This window comes from Doryrhamphus excisus, chromosome 13 (assembly GCF_030265055.1).
Source record: "Doryrhamphus excisus isolate RoL2022-K1 chromosome 13, RoL_Dexc_1.0, whole genome shotgun sequence".
Classification (NCBI taxonomy): Eukaryota; Metazoa; Chordata; class Actinopteri; order Syngnathiformes; family Syngnathidae; genus Doryrhamphus; species Doryrhamphus excisus.
This window is the reverse complement of record NC_080478.1, coordinates 7,803,614-7,824,491: the sequence shown is the minus strand read 5'-3', so window position 1 is coordinate 7,824,491 and position 20,878 is coordinate 7,803,614. Positions and strand designations below refer to the sequence as shown.

Genomic DNA, 20,878 nt, shown 5'->3' with positions numbered 1-20,878 from the left:
TCTACACTCTAAAAAGTAATTAAGAGTATCTGTTGACACCACTTGATTTAATACATAAATGCAATGTAAAAAATGTAATTAATTGATTTAGATAAACTTTCCAAGTTGCTAACTTTATTTTTTACGTTATGTTCAAATAATAATGTTGGCTATTACATGAACTTAATTTAGCATGTCATATACACTCAAATTTTATTGTTGGTAAGCTTAAAACAAAATTCAAGTTGCCATGACTTAATAAAATTAGCTTGGTAACATAATACACACACACACACATATATGTATATACATAAAGTTACTGCTGCTTAAAAAGCTGTGTGGATTGTTATTATAATTAAGTAGACAACAAATTAAACTACTTTGAATAAAATGATTAAGTCAGTTGACTTAACATATTTCTTTGAGTTACGAACTTAAAAACTTGTCCCTATGACAACAACTATTCAGTAAGCATTACTTAAAATGAGCTTTGAGTGAAGAGGAAAAGCTAATTTGTGCAATGCAATATTGTTTGTTGGTTCAAAGCAATTTCAAATTAAGTTGTCATAACTAAGAAAGACTAATGGAAACTGTTGCGTTGATTTTTTTTGTTGAGGCTAAACATTTATTTTTTGAGTGTAGGTTTGTCACTCCCAAAAATCAGAACTGCACTTTAGTGTCTGTAAACTGTACTCAATATTCTTATGTGTATACATATTACTTAATGGGGATTATTACTATTAAATTGCATGTTATGTTTGTTTGTTTTGTTTCAGGTCCATATACATTTTTGAATAAAAAATGTTGAAAATGAACATGCCTAAAGATGGACTGTTCTTTTCAAATAGTTTACCAAATACAAAATAAGAAACTACTTCCAAATTGCAACAAAAAGCATTCAGAGAACATTCTTGAGCAACTTTAAGTAAAACTACATTGTGCAAACTGTATAAAGTTTCAAAATTCGATATTTTACTTGTCTGCATTGAACACAAACTAAGACACTGAAAGAAAAAAAGTCAGAATTAGGAGAGAAAAGTCGAAATTACGAGTTAAATTTTTTAAATAAAAAGACTTGTTGAATTGTTAGATATGTGCCATGTGAAGAATGCATAATTGTATCTAATGATTTAGACTTTTAACCCCATAGTTATGACTTTCCTATTCCATAATTATGACCTTTTTATATTGTGCCCCCCCCCCGCCTCCCCTCAATTTTCTCTACATAGCAGGAAAAAAGCTTCAATTAATTAAAATAGCATTCGTCATCATGGTGACAGTGAGGTAGTCTGTCGTTTGGCCACTAGATGGGAGTGTTGCTCAATGCTCACACACTCAATGCTCATTGAGTGTGTGTCATTTGTGTATCTATTGAAGTGGCTGGTTAGTTAGCCTGTCGGTTAGTGTTTAGCTTCTTTTATCTTTTCCTGCTCTTGGTCTGTCACTGCTTTTAGTTTACACGGAATGGGTATTGTCCATGTTTCATCTGTGTTGACATTAGTTCTATCTCCACACTCTGTAGGTGAAGTATGTAATGACACTTCCACACCAGAGGAGACGCAGTAATGCACTAGAATGTAGCTATGTTACCGGAAGAGAAAAAAAAGAAAATGAAAACAGTTAGCATGTAGTGTGGTGTTTTAAGTCGGCGTCAGTTCCTTCATTTTTGTGTCTGTACTTTTGTTTGTCGAATAACAAACTACACATTATTCATTCCTAATGTCATGATAACATCGTCTCGATGAACGATGAAGCTTCTTCCGGTCGCTTCGCCAGTTAGCTGCTAGCTAGGAGACACGGACATTAGCCACACTTAGCTAAACAGAAAATCAGGTGCTGTGATTGAGTGAATGATGTGTAAAGTGCAAATGCTGAGAGCGTTGGTGAACCAACGACTAACCGAGGCTGTAGAAGAAATATTTGTAGTGTTAGAAAGAACGATAGCAGAGTACGAGCAGGAACTTTGTCGAACAAAAGAAGAGAACGAGCGACAACGTCAACTACTGGACACCGTTTTCAAGAAGCCTCGCGAGTTACACAGAACAGGTTTGTCTAATACATACCTGCTACCATTAGCAACTTTACTGAGGAGAGGAGCATTGTCAATCATTGTATGGGCATGAAAGAAGATGAAATGTAGACTGTTGTAAGAAAAAGAGACGAGAAGGTATAACTGACAAGGATACAACAGATGTGATATTTAGAGGCGGTAATGAAAGCACAAACATTGGGAACACTGATGTGGGTCAGGCACACAGCAATCACAGAAAGCGACAGAGCCATGTTAGATGTCCAAGAAAAGCCATACCTGCAGCTGTGTTGGTGTTACTTTCCTCAAGACGGAAGTGACTTGTGTAGTTGCAGGCCCGACAACTGCTCCTTAGGTAGTCCACTTAGTCTGTGGTGGAATAAAATCACTTTTTGGGGCTGCATATTCAGCCTTTTCAGTGCTGAATTAAGGATTTGAGTCTCAAAACATTCATTCATTCATTTTCTACCGCTTGTCCTCACGACGGCCGCGGGGGTTCTGGGGCCTATCCCAGCTGTCTTCGGGTGAGAGGCGGGGTACACCCTGGACTGGTCGCCAGCCAATCACAGTGCACATTTAGACAAACAACCATTCACACTCACATTCATACCTATGGACAATTTGGAGTCGCTAATTAACCTAGCATGTTTTTGGAATGTGGGAGTACCCGGAGAAAACCCACACATGCACGGGGAGAACATGCAAACTCCACACAGAGATAGCCGAGGGTGGGATTGAACTCAGGTCTCCTAGCTGTGAGGTAGTCTCAGAACAGTAAAAACAAAAAGCCAAACCTGAATAAAAACACAAGAAGTCCAGAGCTCGAAGCCACCGTTTGCACATGCCCTGCCATCTTGAGCAAATGTCTGCTGTAGCCGAGCAAAGCTTGACTTTTCTAAAACTTGTTTGTCTTTTTGTGTCCTGCAGATGGCAATGAAGAACAGCAGGGGTGGAGCTCCAGGGTGGCACAAGAGGAGCCACAGTCCCCCCACATTAAAGAGGAAAAGGAGGATCACATTCAGGAGCTTGACGTTGTGGAGGAGATCACAAAGATTGGTGTCCCTGTGAAGAGTGAAGATAAAGACAAAGTTCAAAGAGAGGAGAAGAGAGAGGTTGAGCCTCCGAGCAGCAGCTCAACTCAACAAATGACAACCGAAGCTGATGGAGACCACTGCGAAGGATCACAAGCAGAACGCTGCTTTGCTTCACAATCATATAATGATAACACATCACACTATTCTGACACTGATGATGAAGTATCTAAAGCTGATATGACATGTCACTCTGACAACACAGGCTGGAAATGCTCTCAGTGTAACAAAACGTTTAATCACCGTAGTTATCTGGAAAGGCACATGAGGAGTCACACTGGAGAGAAACCATTTGTGTGCTCGGTTTGTGGTACAAGATGCTCTCAGAAAGCAGATTTGAAAATACACACAAGAATACACACTGGAGAGAAACCGTTTTCCTGTTCAGTGTGTGGTGTAGGTTTTGTACGCAGACAGCATTTGAAAAGACACATGAGGACACACACAAGGGAAAATACATATTCCTGTTCAAGCTGCAACAAAACATTTTGTGAACGAACAACACTTGTGGTACACATGAGAAGACACACTGGTGAAAAAGTGTTTAGTTGCAGTGTGTGTGATGAAAAATTCTCTTATAAATACCAAATTAACAATCATAAGTGTGCTGGAGAGAACAGCAGCCATAAATGAAGCAGCAGGATTAAACATGTGATGGCATTTTGTGTGTGTGTGTGTGTGTGTGTGTGTGTGTGTGTGCGTGCGTGTAACACAAGATTCTACTATTTAAACGCAATTTCAATTTAAATGGGAAAAATCTGTAACAGATTTAATTGGAATGCAAGCTTGATCAAGAAGACACTGAAAAGCCGCTCTGTTATTAGCCATTAGCATGGTGAGCAAGCAAATCTAAGTCTATTTCCTTTCAGCCGATGAGTTTTCCTGCTCTCGTCCACATTCTTCTGTTTTCACTGCTTTTGAGTTGTTGAGTGGCTCTTGCCCATGCATTTGTTGTTGATATAAGCTGGACAATTTTCATCTGGCAATTAACCAAACATGCATGTTTTTGGAATGTGGGAAGAAGCCAGAGTACGTGGAGGAAAAACCATGCACGTTTGAAGAGAATATGCAAATTCCACACAGAGATGCCCAACGGAGAGTCAAACCCAGATCTTCCTGGAAATTAGATCTTTGTTGTTGTTTTTTTTTTTTTTTTTCAAAATAATAAAACAAATAATGAACAATTAATTCCACAGTGATGATGACATGATAACAGGGCAGCAACTCATGATTATTTTTCTAGTCGACTAATTCAAGGCTTTTTGTTTCGATTAAACGAGTAACCGGTTAGGGCCTACACAGACCATTCATTCATTCATTTTCTACCGCTTTTTCCTCATGAGGGTCGCGGGGGTGCTGGAGCCTATCCCAGCTGTCTTCGGGCGAGAGGCAGGGTACACCCTGGACTGGTCGCCAGCCAATCACAGGGCACATATAGACAAACAACCATTCACACTCACATTCATACCTATGGATAATTTGGAGTCACCAATTAACCTAGCATGTTTTTGGAAACCGGAGTATCCGGAGAAAACCCACGCATGCACGGGGAGAACATGCAAACTCCACACAGCGATGGCCGAGGGTGGAATTGAACCCTGGTCTCCTAGCTGTGAGGTCTGCGTGCCGCACTACACAGACCAAATTAACATAAATAAAACACAAACAGCTACTGCTGTGTTCTGCAACATACGGTATCAGAAAAGAGGCAAAAATGTTGATCACTGTTTTCTAAAGTCAAAGCTGATTTTGTGTTAACATCTTTTTTTGGCTAGAAAACAAATAATATGCCTGTAGATATTTTCATTCATCCATGTCATTGTCTTCTCAGTGCATTCGACTGTTTAGGTCGTCTAAAAGACGTTTCGCCTCTCATTCAAGCACATTTCATGACTTGGTAGGATAAACACTAGTCTTACTAGGGAGGACAGCCATAGTCTCATACAAACATAATAGGTCTGCTTTCACAGATGACTAAGGACATTTTTTTATCAAATTTAAGAGGCTGAAATTCCGGATATTTACATTTTTAAATGAATCAAATCATCCATTAATGGATGGATGATGGATGTCAAATTTGATATGTCAAATCCATTAGAACCCTGTGTTTAAAGGGGACCTTTTATGCTTTTTCCACTTCACTTCGCTTTTCAACATTCACTGAACTGTGAATGTTGTTAGATTCTTGCATAATTGTATTGTGTTTCAGATAATGAGGTGTGTGCATTCGGAAGTGAGCCCTGAAAGAAGTTTAGTATGGTTTCAGAGACACAAAAACAGGGGTTGTTAACCAATAGCTCATGAGCTACCAGTAGCTCATAAACACTTTTCAAGTCACTCTCCAAAGGGTTTATTTATTTGTTATCAACGCCTATACTGACAAAATTAGAAAGTGGGGTTTGGCAGTAGTCTGGAAGTCCTCAAGAGAACTTGGGAGTGGGATAAATGAAAACATAAAAACTGTTTTGGAAATCTAAGGAAATACGGCTGAAATAGGTAAAGAATCTGGAAGATCTAGAAAGTTCTGTGTGGGTTATTGTGTGTAGCTGCTCTATACGAGTCCACAGCTCAATTCAAAGGGCCGAAAATGAGTATAATAGGTCCCCTTTGAAATAACTACAGTAAAAGTGCACTACAGACAGCCAGACTTTATAGTCATTTAGCAGCTTACGTGTGTGTGAGAGTGTGCAGGAATGCATGTGTTTTATGTGTGTATGGGTTTGGCATTTTCTGCGTGAGGCCAGAGGGAAAGGTGCTCCTGTATTGGTGCCCATGGAAAGAGTGAAGATGATGAAGACAAAGATCAACGTGAGAAGAGAGAGGCAGAACGTCCAAGCATCACCTCAACACAACACATGACAACAGAAGCTGACATAGACACTGTGTAGCATCACAAGCAGACAGCCTCTTAGCTTCAGTATCAGATAGTGATGACACAACGTCACACTATCCTGACGCTGATGATGACTACTCCACAGCTGATATGATATATGTCACACTGACAACAAAACCTGGAAGATTCTCTCAGAAAGAGGATTTGAAAATACACACAAGAATACACACTAGAGAGAAAGTATTTAGTTGTAGTGTGCATGATGAAAAATTATCTTGAGTACCGGGTTAACAATCACAAATGTGCTAGTGAGAACAGCTGTAGAACTGTACACAAGAATATCGGTTATTATTAGAATATTTATTATAAATATTATTTATCTCTATCTCGATCACAATCTGAATTAATATAGAATAAAGTACATGGTCCTTGTTGAATACTCTGGTACAGTAGGCGGCGGTATGCACCTTAGTCCCACAACCCGCCATTAAAAAAGACGAATTTACCCTGGTTAGCAAGCCAGTCTGTTAGCATTTGTGTTCTTTTTCCTGCTCTTGTCCGCTCTCCTCAGTCTAGTTTAGTTTACACAAAATTGAATTGTCCATTGATTACACTGGGGAACAATATTTTTTCAACTTTCTGTTGCATTGGATTTTTTAACTGATTCTGAATGATTTTTAGGTGCTGATTTCAAATCTGAAATTAATTTTTCTCCATAAGCTCTAGTTTTCATGCAATTTGAGATAGAGATAGATATTGAAATAGTCTAAATATATGAACTTACGTAACCCAAATCTATGCGTTTTGAGATTATATACATAGATTCCATTCCTGTTCCAGTTTTCAAAGGTTTGCCTTCATTAAACGATAAAGACATTGGACATGATACGAACGAGGAAGACAGTTGTGACAATGAATTGCCAGAAACTGAGTGGGAACAATCCGAGGAATGTTCTTCAGAGACTGAATCTCCGCCAGCCCCCAAGCCTCTTCACCAAACTGAACTGAATGACTTAGTTTGGGATTTAGGTCTTTCAAAGAAAGCAGCTGAGCTTTTGGCATCAAGATTACAAAAATCTTGTTGATCACACTGTTAAAGTGTCAGAAAGCGTACAGAAATGTGTACAGAAAGCGCGACCAGCTTTTTGTGACCTTCTTTTCTGAAGACAGACAGTTTGTTTACTGCCATGATATCCCAGGTCTTCTCAAAGAACTGGGTGTTCCTCACTATGATCCAACTGAATGGCGGCTCTTTATAGACAGTTCTAAACGCAGTCTCAAGTGTGTTCTTTTGCATAATGGCAATGTTTACGGGGCAGTGCCTGTAGGTCATTCAGTTCATCTGCGGGAAGACTATGATGACATCAGAATGGTCATGGAATTCTTAAAATATCGTGAGCACAACTGGATCATTTGTGTAGACTTGAAAATGGTAAACTTCCTTCTTGGTCAACAGAAAGGTTTCACCAAGTTTCCATGTTTCCTCTGCATGTGGGACAGTCGAGCACGAGACAGACACTGGGTCCAGAAGGACTGGCCTGTTCGTGAAACCCTTGAAGCAGGCATGCCAAATATCACACATGACCCAATTGTTGACAGAGATAGGATCATCTTTCCTCCTCTGCACATCAAACTAGGTTTGATGAAACAATCTGTCAAGGCACTGGATACCGAAGGTGAATGTTTCCAACACATAATCAAAGCTATACCAGGGTTGTCGTTCGAGAAGATCAAAGCAGGTGTGTTTGATGGCCCACAGATTCGAACCCTCATTCGTGATGATCAGTTTTTTGCCAAGATGACCGCCTTGGAGAGGGCAGCATGGTTATCCTTTGTGGCAGTCGCTTAGAACTTCCTTGGAAACAAATAGGCAGAGAACTACAATGAACTTGTGAACAGAATGCTCCTCGCTTTTCGTGCTCTCAGGTGCAACATGAGCATCAAGCTTCATTTCTTGAACAGCCACCTTGACCAGTTCCCTGAAAACCTGGGGGCTGTGAGTGACGAACAAGGAGAGCGGTTCCACCAAGACCTAAAGATCATGGAAGAACGCTACCAAGGTCGCTGGGACAAAAGTATGATGGCCGACTACTGCTGGAGTATTAAACGAGATTGCCCAGATGAAGTGTACAAACGCAAAAGTTACAAACGCAAATTCCTGCCTGACTAAAATACTGTACTGACAGAAAGTGATAAGCGTTATTAGCTGTGATTGACTCTTACCTGAAGAACGTTGTAAATTATGCTTATCTCAAGTTGCGATAAAGACTGTTTTCTGAGAAACGCTTCCAGAAAAACATATGGCACTTCTAACAATGGTGTACTTTAATCTAAAATCACATTTTAATGTTCTGTTTCTTTTGCCTTGTTAAATATACTGATTTGTGGCTGACATTGCAATATCCTATAATAATGCTCGATTTTTTTCTATTTTTAATAAAAATTAAAGATTGCATAAAATCTGTAGCTTGCAGAAAAAAACTAACTTCAGATTTGAACTCAGCACACTTAAATTGACTAAAAACAAGTCTTACTTTAAATGCAACATTTTGAGTGTTCCCCAGTGTTATTTACCACATAGCTCAAATGTGCCATGACACCTCCACACCTGAGGGAGGCAGTAATGCGCTACAAGGTAACTACCGGAAGTAGTCAGCAAAGAAAGGACAACAACGAGAAAGCAGTTTTACGTCCGCGTTGGATCTTGTAGGGACTCTCTTCGCCGGTTAGCTGCTACGTTAACGGACGTTAACACGTCGTTCGGCTGGGGTGTAAAGTGCTGTGATTGTGTAAAATGGATAAAGTACAAGTGCTGAGAGCGTTGGTCTACCAGCGATTAACTGCGGTTGTTGACGAAATATTTGTAGTGTTCGAAAGCACGCTAGCGAAGTACGAGGAGGAACTTTCTCGAACAAAAGAAGAGAACGAGCGGAAACGTCAACTACTAGACACACTTCTCAAGAAGCCCCAGCCTATGTTACACAGAGCAGGTTTGTTTACTTTTAAATCACATGTTTACTCAATGTTATTTGATCATTCACATGAAAGAGTTCAACAGTACGGCACACAGTCAGACTTTCGTCATTTAGCAACTGACGTGTGTATGTAGCCTTCCTCGGGGTCAGGGGTCTCAAACTCGGGGGGCTGGGTAGCAGGAAGTATTGGGAATAGGGCCGGGAAACCTGGTGTACATCATGATATAGTATGATATGAGATACTTGGCTCACAATAATAATAATAATCTCGGTAGGATGAACCAAAAATAACTAATTTAATACTTTGTATTTTGTGCCATTCAACTGAGACCCGTACTCATGATAATGAGGACCAGTGGTACAGAAAATTTGGTGGAATTTTCCAGCATATTTAAACCACAATACAACCAGCAATGCTGCACAAAGAATGAGACTTCTTTTAGTTCAACATACATGTCAACAGGATTTTAGTTTTGGTGTCCGACAAACATAACATCTCATGTCTCAGAAATCAGAAATAAACATTTAGTATCATATGATAGTAGTGACATATTAACTGGAAAGAGACAGAGTAAGAATATTGAAAGTGGACACACGTTGCCGACTTGTGACTGAGCAAAGCTGGACTTTTCCAAAGAATGTTTGTCTTCTTGTGTCCTACAGATGTCAGTGAAGAAGATTCTCCCACCAAACAGCAGGAGTGGCAGCAAGAGGAGCCAGCGCCCTCCCACGTTAAAGAGGAAAAGGAACAGCCTCAGCCCCTCTACGTTAAAAAGGAAGAGGAGGAACTTGAAGGACTAGAGCAGTTCCCGGTAATCGGTGTCATTGTGAAGAGTGAAGATGATGAAGACAAAGGTCAAAGTGAGAAGAAGAGAAAGGTGGAGCTTTCCAGCAGCAGCTCAACACAACACATGAAAACAGAAGCTGATGGAGACGGCCGTGCAGACGGCCTCTTAGCTTCACTATCCGACAGTGACGACACAACGTCACACTATCCTGACACTGATGATGAAGAATCTAAAGCTGATATGGCGTGTCACGCTGACAGCACACGAAGGAAATGCTCTCTGTGTGACAAAACCTTTTTTGACAGGAGCACTATGAAAAGACACATGAAGAGTCACACGGGAGAGAAACCGTTCATGTGCCTATTTTGCAGCAAAACATTCGCTCTGAAGGCAAATTTGAAAATGCACACACAAATACACACCGGAGAGAAACCGTTTTCCTGTTCAGTGTGTGGTGTAGATTTTGCACGCAGTCAGCATTTGAAAAGACACATGAGAACACACACAAAGGAAAAAACATATTCCTGTTCAAGTTGCAACAAAACTTTTTGTGAACGAACAACGCTTCAAGTACACATGAGAAGACACACTGGTGAGAAAGTGTTCAGCTGTAGTGTGTGTGATAAAAAATTCTTTTATAAGTACCAGGTTAAGAATCACAAGTGTGCTGGTGAGAACAGCAGTAAACTGCAGGACTTGATAATATAGGCACTAATTATTTGATGATAACACAATTAATACCAGTAACTGTTTACCAGTGTTCACAATTAGTAACAAAAACTACAAGAAGAGAAGCATGAATGACATAAATATACTGACAGTCAATAGAAACTGTGATTTATTGTGGATCTTGGTGCTCGTGTTGTCACTTTCATTGCACATTGGTTGGTGTCTGTGTAAAAGTGGAGCAAATACACATTACGGATTACTCAGTGTGACTGGTTTTGGAAGCCTATAAAGCCCCAAAAAGGCCAGCATTGTTAGTCCAGTGAACGGCATCATGCCACATCTATCACGTCACCATGGGCACTGCGTACATAGGAGGCCGGTTTGAGCTACAGTGATATATTTTATATTTTAAACAAATGATTCATATGAGGAAAAGTTCAGTTTCGGGTTTCAAAATAAACATGTCGAAAAATATTGTCTCGACATTTCTATTGACTGTCAGTGTACATCAATGCGTTTTAGAGTGAAAGTTGTGATGGTGGCGTTGATGATACTAACTCTTTGTAAATATTTACATGGTGCTCTATGAGCAAAAGAACAGAAATCGGCCATGGATGACAAAGCAATTACATAACGCTTGTCACAAGGATGCATAAAGGAATTTTTTTAAAGAACAAAATAAGCAGAATATAAGTACAAGATGTATAATTTTAAAAAGTGGTTTATGAGAATAAAAGTGCATGAAAGAATACTGTGGTCAATTAAGAGCAAAAAACATTATTGCAACCTTGGGTATCCTGAACAGCATCTTTATGAATGATTCTCAGAAGGCAAATACCGTCAATGGAATGTAAAAAAGGACAATATCTAGTTATAGGCTTTTATAACTACCATGTACCATGTAAATATTAGTCCAAACATGATACCAAACTCTTTGCCGGATGTGGAATGGAATAGACTTGATCTCCCTTCCTGGCATGACAGATGAGGAAATCATTTGTTACGTGTATTGTATTTATTTTTGAGAGAGTGCAAATTATTGAACAGTCAGCTGTAGTACAGCTACTGTAAACGAAATGAAACAGTCATTTATTCATTTCTACCGCTTATCCTCTCGATGGTCGCGGCCGTGCTGGAGCCTATCCCAGCTGTCTTCGGGCAAGAGGCGGGGTACACCCTGGACTGGTCGCCAGCCAATCACAGGGCACATATAGACAAACAACCATTCACACTCACATTCATACCTATGGACACTGTGGAGTCGCCAATTAACCTAGCATGTTTTTGGAATGTGGGAGGAAACCCACACATGCACGGGGAGAAAATGCAAACTCCACACAGAGATGGCCGAGGGTGGAATTGAACTCGGGACTCGGTTATCCGTGCACGCTAACCATTCGGCAGCGGGAAATGAAACAGCTATTTTTAAAATGAATGCAAGTTCAAAATATGACACTGATGTAATAACAGAGGATTTTGATCGAGGATTATTATAGATTTTTTTTTTTTTGGAGTGACCAGACCGATGCAATAATTGTTGTGTGCAAATATCATTCCGTGTAGGAACATTTTAGCAGAATTGGTTTTCAGTAGAATTTTATTGTTTGCTGTGAGTTTTTTGGGGTTTTTTTGTGTTCTTCAACTTGTCTACATTGTCAAGTTCCACATCGCCTAGGAACACATTCGTCCACTCCAGTTTTATGTTGTTTTTTTTGGTTGTTGGTGGTGGACAATAAGGAAATAGTTTTGTTTTTGTTCCACACTGGACATGCATGCAGGATTTAAAGATCCACTGCTGTTAGGGCTGATATGAGCATGGCTCAAAATCACATTTCATTTGACATTGTGATTAAATCCAAATAGAAAACATCGACTGATGGTCATGACATTGATTTGAAAAAATGTTTCAAAAGACTGGAGACAAACACCAGTTTCTTTATTGCCACAATTTTTCTAAATCATTGAAAAGCTTTCCAACAAATTGTTAGATTTAAAAATAAGAATGAATTATTCATGGACAGTCAGTATGGATACAGAGACAACATTTCAACTCTGATGATACTCATCGAAATAACCTAATAAATCGGATTGGGGTTAGTTGTAGAGGGCTATGGATCGAAATAACCAAATAAATTGCTATAAATCACAAACAGTGTGCAGGTTGAGTATTTATGCATCTAACAAAAGCATTTGGTACAATCATTCATTTTCCTTATCCTCATGAGAGTTGCCGGCATGCTGGAGCCTATCCCAGCTGTCTTCGGGCGAGAGGCGGGGTACACCCTGGACTGGTCGCCAGCCAATCACAGGACACATGTAGACAAACAACCATTCACACTCACATTCATACCTATGGACAATTTGGAGTCGCCAATTAACCTAGCATGTTTTTGGAATGTGGGAAAGAAGCCGCAGTACCTGGAGAAAACCCACGCATGCACAGGGAGAACATGCAAACTGCACACAGAGATGCCCCAGGGTGGAATCGAACTCAGGTCTCCCAAGCTGTGTGGCCTGCGCGCTAACAAATTGTCCGCCGTGCTGCCTTGTCCTAAAAAATCAATTGGTGTGGTATCAGAGGTTTCATTTTGAACTGAGCAAAACAAAGCAAGCTTAAATATATCTTGTGGAGTACCCCAGGGGTCAATACCGGGACCAAAATTGTTCAACCTATATGTAAATGACATCCGTAAAGTCACACACGCACTAAAGTTGATCATATCTGAAATATTGTATAGACATATGTGGAAATAACTACATACATAAGTATAATTCATTCACTTACTGGAATACAAAGTATAAAGTATATATAATTATACAAAGTATAATCCACAGTGGGAAACCGTGAGCTTCTGTGTAGTCTCTTCATCTTCCTGTTAATTTGGCATCACGACAGAGGAGCCATGTTAGTGAAGCCACCTGTTTCATTCGTTGTCCATGGATTAAGGAATCCGTATTGGGACGCTGATGCATCGTGTCTGCACAGTGATACATTCAGGGAACAAGTCAAGGCGTGGCTAAAGGAAAGCTAACACGCAATACATGACAATTCAGACCAACTACCTGCCGTTATACAAAAACCTTTGTGCAGTACTTCAGAGCATCCTCCAGTGCCTTTCCCACCCAAAGTACAGGACATACAGCATGATGTGCAACCTCCACCTCCTCCATCTGTCCAAAAGAGAGCTGCTGAGAATTTGTAGGCTTTGGCCGCACGACAACAGTTTAAAGGAAACACTGAGCAGGAGGCGTGAACAATTTACATTGGACAACGTCATAGCTTAAGAACTGATATCAGTTGCAGTAAGTCCAGGTCAAAACTTTCAGATGGAATGAAACCACACAATTGGCTACCCTTATGTCAATGGGTGACACAGCAGATCCCAAATACCACCAGTTCCTAATGTATCCAGTCTCTTTGTAAAACACCCACACCATTCCCATGCGCAATCACGGAACATAAGGGACACAAGGAAAGACCAAAATGCATTGATATTACGACTTTTGTGGAAACAATAGTCAAAATCCTAACTGATCCAGTATTTGGCAACATATGTGACACGCACCTACATCAAATAAAAATGTGAGCAGACCCACAACACAGCCCGAGCCTGCAATGAAAGAAGCTAGCTTTGGACTGTGGATTCTGTGGAGAACACCTCAATATGGTAATGACAATAAATCACAAGGTTGCAGTTAAAGCTCCATGCCCCTGCTCTAGAGGAGGACACATTCAGGAAGTGTGTGTAGAGTTGGGAAAGATAGCACTAAAGGACCAGATACCTTTCTTGAAGGAGACCGCCTTCTGCTGTGGCTGTCTGCAGGGGGCACATCAGCAAGGAATGCTGAAGATGAGCGCTTGTTTTAAGTGCGGCCTGGAACATACATTGTAAATTATTTGGATCAGACAGAGAAAAGCATTGTATCTACAGCCAACACCATAGTTGCAAGTAGTCTTACAGGGGCCTTACCTCAAGTCAATGCAGGGATCAACCTGTTGATGGGGACTAATATCCCCAACGCCATTGAGCCGCTGGTGGTAATTCGCAGCATGGATAATGGACTGCACAGTAAAAGGACCACTGCCAGGAAACAGTGTGGACAGGCCATGGTGTCCCTGCAACAGTAAACATGGTGTCCATCATAAATCTGGATGAGTTGTGGCAACATGTAGTTCAGGAATGACTTCCGTGAGTGCACAATAGATGACTTTCCAGAGAGGACCAGAAGTTCCTGGAGTTGTTCACCACATCCAGGGCCGTTATAATTAAAATAATCTGAATGTGCCCCCCTCTCCTCCTAATACAGTAAGAAAAAAAATAGCCACATTTTAGAAATTGGTACTCTTAATTGTGATCACCAGCATGATATACATGATGGTATGCATTATGTAATACAGGCTTAGATATCTGAAAAAATATAAATACACACACTAATACATACTTCATAAATGTTCTAGTCGATTATTGTGCTAAAAATTATGTTGCACAAAATGGCTTAACATCCATTCTATTACTGTAATGATATATGTAATTCACACTTCAACCACTAGATGGTACTCAAGTATAGTGGAGCTGTGTGAGACACATGAGGGAGACAGAAATTGCCTGTATGAATTGAGATAAGCCACTGTTAGCTTCCGAGCCAGATGACAATTGAAATAAATAACTGCATAATTATGGCGACTCCAAATTGTCCATAGGTATGAACGTGAGTGTAAATGGTTGTTTGTCTATATGTGCCCTGTGATTGGCTGGCGACCTGTCCGGGGTGTACCCCGCCTTGTTGCTTCTTCCTAACATGCATTAATATAGAAACACTAAATATTATGTCCTGCAACTAGCAGGCCCCGGTACACAGTGTACTCCACCGAAGCCCCAAGTTTACTGGGATAGGCTCCAGTCACCCATGATTACTACGGAATATTATGATTGTGTACTGTGTCTCGGATAGGAGTGAGTAGTGATGGCTTGATAAGGAGGGTGTGTACGTTGGTAAACTGCACTCCCTCGGCCTTAAGAAATGCCCTGAATGCAGAGTCAACAGTCAGGGCTTTTGGCCCATTCCATGTTAGACAGTTGGGTTACATGCAGTCATTACAGTCATGATATATTTATGATGAATGTACTTACAGCGCTTTGACTCCTACAGTTTGATAATGGAATAGGTTGTCAATCGGTTGAGAGAAGAGGTCGTTGAGGTGGGGTTCCCTGGACAGCAGCCAATCACAGGCAGCTCTGCCAAAACACTTTTCTCACATGCACACAGAAAGGCAAAACTCGGAAGGTTTTGCAGATGTGAAAAGGGCAGATTATCCATTTCCCAGCATTCTTTGGTGTAGTTGAAATGATCACTTTTGAATGACTTGTGCTATTTAAGGTGTTAATTTGTACAGACAGGGTGTAATAGTTAACGTGTTGCTGTTTTTAGTTACATACAACTACATTATTTTGATTTTTGGGCTTAATCTGGCACCCTTATTATTTCGTGCTGTATATGTTTCCATTTTAGAGGAATGGTTTATACCGGAATAAGTACTTAATTATGCCGATCACTGAAAGCACTTAGTTTAATAGGGTCAGTGAGGCGGGGCCAACTCTGCTGTTTTCCAAATGGTTATTTCCGTGTGCCGGATGAAATTCCATCACACACGGGCCACATTTGGTCCCGGGCCTGAGTTTAACAACCTCAGATCACAAAAACGTTTTCTGCAGATGGAACAGGGAAATGGTTTCTCGCCCATGTGTACTGTGTTTCAACAGTGAACAATGATCTGTAAAACATTTGCTACAGGCTGAGCAGGTGAAAGGTTTCTCCCGAGTGTGTATTTTTGCATGTGATCTCGTAACTCCCTTTTGAGAGAATCCTTTACCACAGACTGGGCAGGGAAAAGGTTTCTTCCCAGTGTGTATTCTCATGTGTGCTGTCAAAGTTGCCTTTTGTGAGGCGTGACAACAAACTGAGCAGATGTATGGTTTTTCTCTTATGTGGACCTTCATGTGGATTTCCTAAGATGACTTGCAATTAAACACTTTTCCACATTGAGAGCATTTCCAGTTTCTGTCAGCATGACATCTCGTGTGTGTCATCAGAGATTTCTTGTCACCAAAAGTTTTGTCACACTGAGAGCATTCCCAGTGTTGTCAGTGTGACATGTAATATCAGCTTTGGAGGCTTCATCAGTGTCAGCACAATGTGACGTGTCAACATTATCTGATTGTGGCGCTAAGAGGCAATCTGCTTCTCATCCTTCACAAAGGTCTCCATGGGCTTCTGTTATGTTGTTGTGGAAGGGGGGGGGGGGTCCTCCTTCACTGCCATCTGCAGGACAAAAGTCGACAAACCCATGCTTTAGAAAAGTGACAACTAAGAATGATACTGTATCTTGTAGGAACAAGGAACAACTACAAACACTCAATACGTGTGTGGGTCCTACTTCCTACCTGTGTACAAGATATATAATAAGAGAGCTTGTCGCTGCTAAACATGTGCGAATGAGAAGTCAACAAATCTGCTATGTGTACCTTAAAGGGGGACTTCTTGAAAACAGTGTCCAGTAGTTGACTTTGTCGCTCGTTCTCTTTTGTTCGAGAAAGTTCCCCCGCGTACTCTCGATAACTTCCGGGTCGCGTTGATAGCGGAAGCTAACAAGTATACTACTAGCCCGAGACGAATTCTGTACGAAAAATGTGCTGATTATTCTTTTACATGACCGATATGTGTACATAATAAAGAAGAGTGAACGCAATAATTGGGATTAATCAGCCACGCCATTTTGCTGAGGTAATCCCCCCACCCCCTCTTTAAAATGTACTGCCGGTATTGCAGCATTATAGTAGTACCGCCTCCCTCAGGTGAGGAGGTGTCATTACAGTTTTTTACTTTTCAGTTGAGCTGTCACTTTCAGCACATTCAGAATGTTCTCTTTTAATTTAATCACACATCATAGTTTTAATTGATAATATATTGAACTCTCATTTTCATTTTTTATTTTAATAAAAAATAATAATTAAATTGATTAATTTTTAAAATGTACTGTAATGGACTTTTTTTATTTTTTTACTGCATGTAAATGTAATTATTGTTCATATTTTTTCAATATAATCAAATCCTTCTCTTTATCATACCATTACTTATTAACATATCACCTCATTCTTACCTTTCTGAAGGCATATTTTATTCTATGCTGTATTGTGTACCAATGATGGTGGTCTGTTCTATCTGCTATTTAGTGAAATGTCTTCATCACGTCCAATACCAGTTCACATGTAAGCGCACATGCTTTAGCCTCTTTCATAATTAGATAGGCTTCACAGAGTCCCGCCTCTACTCCCTCCATCCTTTCCACTCATCCATCTCACATAATGTGGTTCACTCGCCAAAGCACCTGCATCAGCACAACCTGGGGCCCCCACCTCGGCAGTATTCTCGTTACCTTCCACTGTCCTTGACTCTTCAGCAGACATCCATCTTTGTATGCGGAGATGAGAGATAAGCGAGGATCAATGCATTTTTGTCACGGAATGCAAGCGATCGACGGCATGACTGTTATCTCCATGTGTGACCACCATGATCCGTCTACGGAAACGTGGCTAAATTAACACTAGGATCAATGAAAGTAGTATTGTACTGAAACAAAATAAAGACACATCGCCACCATATGACAAGGATTCATCCAACAGGATGCTAGAAATGCAGACATGGACATTAACCTTTTTTTATAGGGTGAGGAAGAGTCTTCCGATGGTGGTGCAGTAAAAGTGAAAAGAAAGACTGGGGATAAAGGATAAAGTCTTTTTTATCTATCTATCTATCTATCTATCTATCTATCTATCTATCTATCTATCTATCTATCTATCTATCTATCTATCTATCTATCTATCTATCTATCTATCTATCTATCTATCTATCTATCTATCTATCTATCTATCTATCTATCTATCTATCTATCTATCTATCTATCTATCTATCTATCTATCTATCTATCTATCTATCTATCTATCTATCTATCTATCTATCTATCTATCTATCTATCTATCTATCTATCTATCTATCTGTCTGTCTGTCTGTCTATCTATCTATCTATCTATCTATCTATCTATCCATCTATCCATCTATCCATCTATCCATCTATCCATCTATCCATCTATCCATCCATCCATCCATCCATCCATCCATCCATCTAGCTGTCCGTCCGTCCGTCCGTCCGTCCCCCCATCCATCCATCCATCCATCCATCCATCCATCCATCCATCCATCCATCCATCCATCCATCCATCCATCCATCCATCCATCCATCCATCCATCCATCCATCCATCTATCTATCTATCTATCTATCTATCTATCTATCTATCTATCTATCTATCTATCTATCTATCTATCTATCTATCTATCTATCTATCTATCTATCTATCTATCTATCTATCTATCTATCTATCTATCTATCTATCTATCTAGCTGTCCGTCCCCCCATCCATCCATCCATCCATCCATCCATCCATCTATCTATCTAGCTGTCCGTCCGTCCGTCCCCCTATCCATCCATCCATCCATCCATCCATCCATCCATCCATCCATCCATCCATCCATCCATCCATCCATCCATCCATCCATCCATCCATCCATCCATCCATCCATCCATCCATCCATCCATCCATCCATCCATCCATCCATCCATCCATCCATCCATCCATCCATCTATCTATCTATCTATCTATCTATCTATCTATCTATCTATCTATCTATCTATCTATCTATCTATCTATCTATCTATTTTATTTTATTTCTTTTTATTGTGATCCATTTTAAACATTAGGCGAACTACTCACTTGAGTGAAAGCATTAGATGTGCAATATAGATCATTCTGAGCTCCCTCCTCCCACCTGCAATCTGACATGCTCCTCCTGTCACTCACTGCATTCACACCTCTTCATCATCTTCATCTTCACACCAGCTGCTGGTTCCGGCACCGGAGCCTGCGGGATGTGAAGAGGGGAACGCTGCAAACGAAGTGAGAAGGCGAGTAACTTCGGCTCACTTTAGCTGCCTGTCATCAAAGTTAACACACTTTATAAAAGGGTTAACTTATTTTTACACCTGCATGACTTATTCAAAACTGCTTTTATGGTGGTACCACTTTGTCTCTGGAAGAGATGATTTCCATCATTTAAGATGGGAAATCAGATGTTCAACCAGAGAGGTTCCTATACCGTAACGACCGAGCAGTCACAGGTTGATTAATGGGCAGATAGACGGACACAAAGCAAAGAGAGGTCACGTCCACCTTGAAAGAGAATACATCATTTTCTATTACTATTCTATTTATCATCCACCCTTCTTTGACCGTCCCTCCCACCTCCCATTTGTGGTGGGGTGCAGCCAGCTGGCTCTCTGTATGAGGTGCCTCGCACATTTGGGTACACGTGACCGCGGCTGCATGGAGACCTCACGGCCGGGCTACTAATTACATAACAGTGAATTATGTCATTTAGCATGATATTGCATATTCAGAAAAATGCAATGCAATTCATGCAAAAATGGAACTGAAGTCTGCAGAAAGTAATAGTAATAAACATTTCATTTAAATACTGTATTTTGTGTTCAGTCGTTTTGTCATTGAGTAATATTTAATTGTGATGATGATATGAAACATTTAAATGCGACAAACAAGTAAAAAAAAAAAAAAAGAAATCAGGAAGGGGGCAAACCACTGTGGAACATATAATTAATATCAATTATATAACATCAATAAATGTTTCTTTTTGTGTGCTGGAAGACAACCAAGAATGTTTTTAACTGACAATTTTGTTGTGTTGTTGGCTAAAATTTACTTTTAAAGTGAATTTAAGCAAAAAGAAAGTGACAATGTGTCAACATTTACATTTCATTTTGCCATCTTTATTATTTAACCCCAAAAAAGGCACTGGATACATTTAATGTGAAATGTTCATAAAATATTCACCACAAATAATTGATCATCACAGGTCATGGTCAGGATGAGGTTCCAACCGTTAAGAGTCAATTTGAATGTAAATTGCACTTTTGGAGCAGCAACAATCCAATTCAAATTGAACTTCCTTTTATGCGTATTTGGCCGAAGTAAAAGTATCACAATAAAACATGAAAAAATCATCCAGTATAGGGACATTTGTATTTTCATACAAACGAGCAAACTAAGACAGAATCAACAGCGCCTCTGATGGCTGCAGCCAGTAGTGCACTCTGTCAATGATGATTATACCCATCCCTAATCCTGTATTAAACATAACACTGTGCTGAACTGTGATCATTTCTTTACAGTAGAATAAAAAAATGCAAATGCTCGACTCATTAAAGGTCCCCTATTATGCAAATGTGACATCATCAAGGACCCCCCTGCCCCTCGCTAGATGAGCCCACCCTGTTTCTACGTCTGTCACTTCACTCACAGCTTTGTATAGGCCTGTCACCATCATCAAATCAAAACAAACTCTGCCTTTTATCGGCCTTTATATATCGTCATGTGCATGCATG

The 20,878-nt window shown here is 40.1% G+C and overlaps 3 protein-coding genes and 1 long non-coding RNA gene across 4 annotated transcripts in view; 2 read left to right on the top strand and 2 right to left on the bottom strand.

The window, feature by feature from the left end:
* The window catches only part of LOC131140011 (uncharacterized), a 181,455-nt gene extending 178,954 nt beyond the window's left edge, over positions 1-2,501 (bottom strand). The window contains exon 1 of the mRNA XM_058090045.1: positions 2,288-2,501. The gene's annotated coding sequence lies outside the window, so the exon portion shown is untranslated. The remainder of the gene's footprint in view (positions 1-2,287) is intronic.
* LOC131140010 (gastrula zinc finger protein XlCGF17.1-like) lies at positions 1,374-3,805 on the top strand. The gene is made up of 2 exons (XM_058090043.1): positions 1,374-2,025; positions 2,936-3,805. Exons 1-2 carry the CDS (start codon positions 1,830-1,832, stop codon positions 3,730-3,732), a joined length of 993 nt encoding a protein of 330 aa, XP_057946026.1. The 5' UTR covers positions 1,374-1,829; the 3' UTR covers positions 3,733-3,805.
* A 4,796-nt stretch (positions 3,806-8,601) lies between these two features.
* Positions 8,602-12,500, top strand: LOC131140664 (zinc finger protein 184-like). The gene is made up of 2 exons (XM_058091298.1): positions 8,602-8,922; positions 9,571-12,500. The coding sequence occupies exons 1-2, from the start codon at positions 8,727-8,729 to the stop codon at positions 10,401-10,403; spliced, it is 1,029 nt and encodes a 342-aa protein (XP_057947281.1). The 5' UTR covers positions 8,602-8,726; the 3' UTR covers positions 10,404-12,500.
* LOC131140665 (uncharacterized) lies at positions 11,944-17,149 on the bottom strand. The gene is made up of 6 exons (XR_009132443.1): positions 16,889-17,149; positions 15,497-16,685; positions 14,336-14,481; positions 14,148-14,239; positions 13,428-13,535; positions 11,944-13,342 (listed from the first exon to the last, which is right to left on the bottom strand). It is a non-coding gene; the product is annotated as an uncharacterized LOC131140665 (long non-coding RNA).
* Between the last annotated feature and the right edge of the window lie 3,729 nt (positions 17,150-20,878).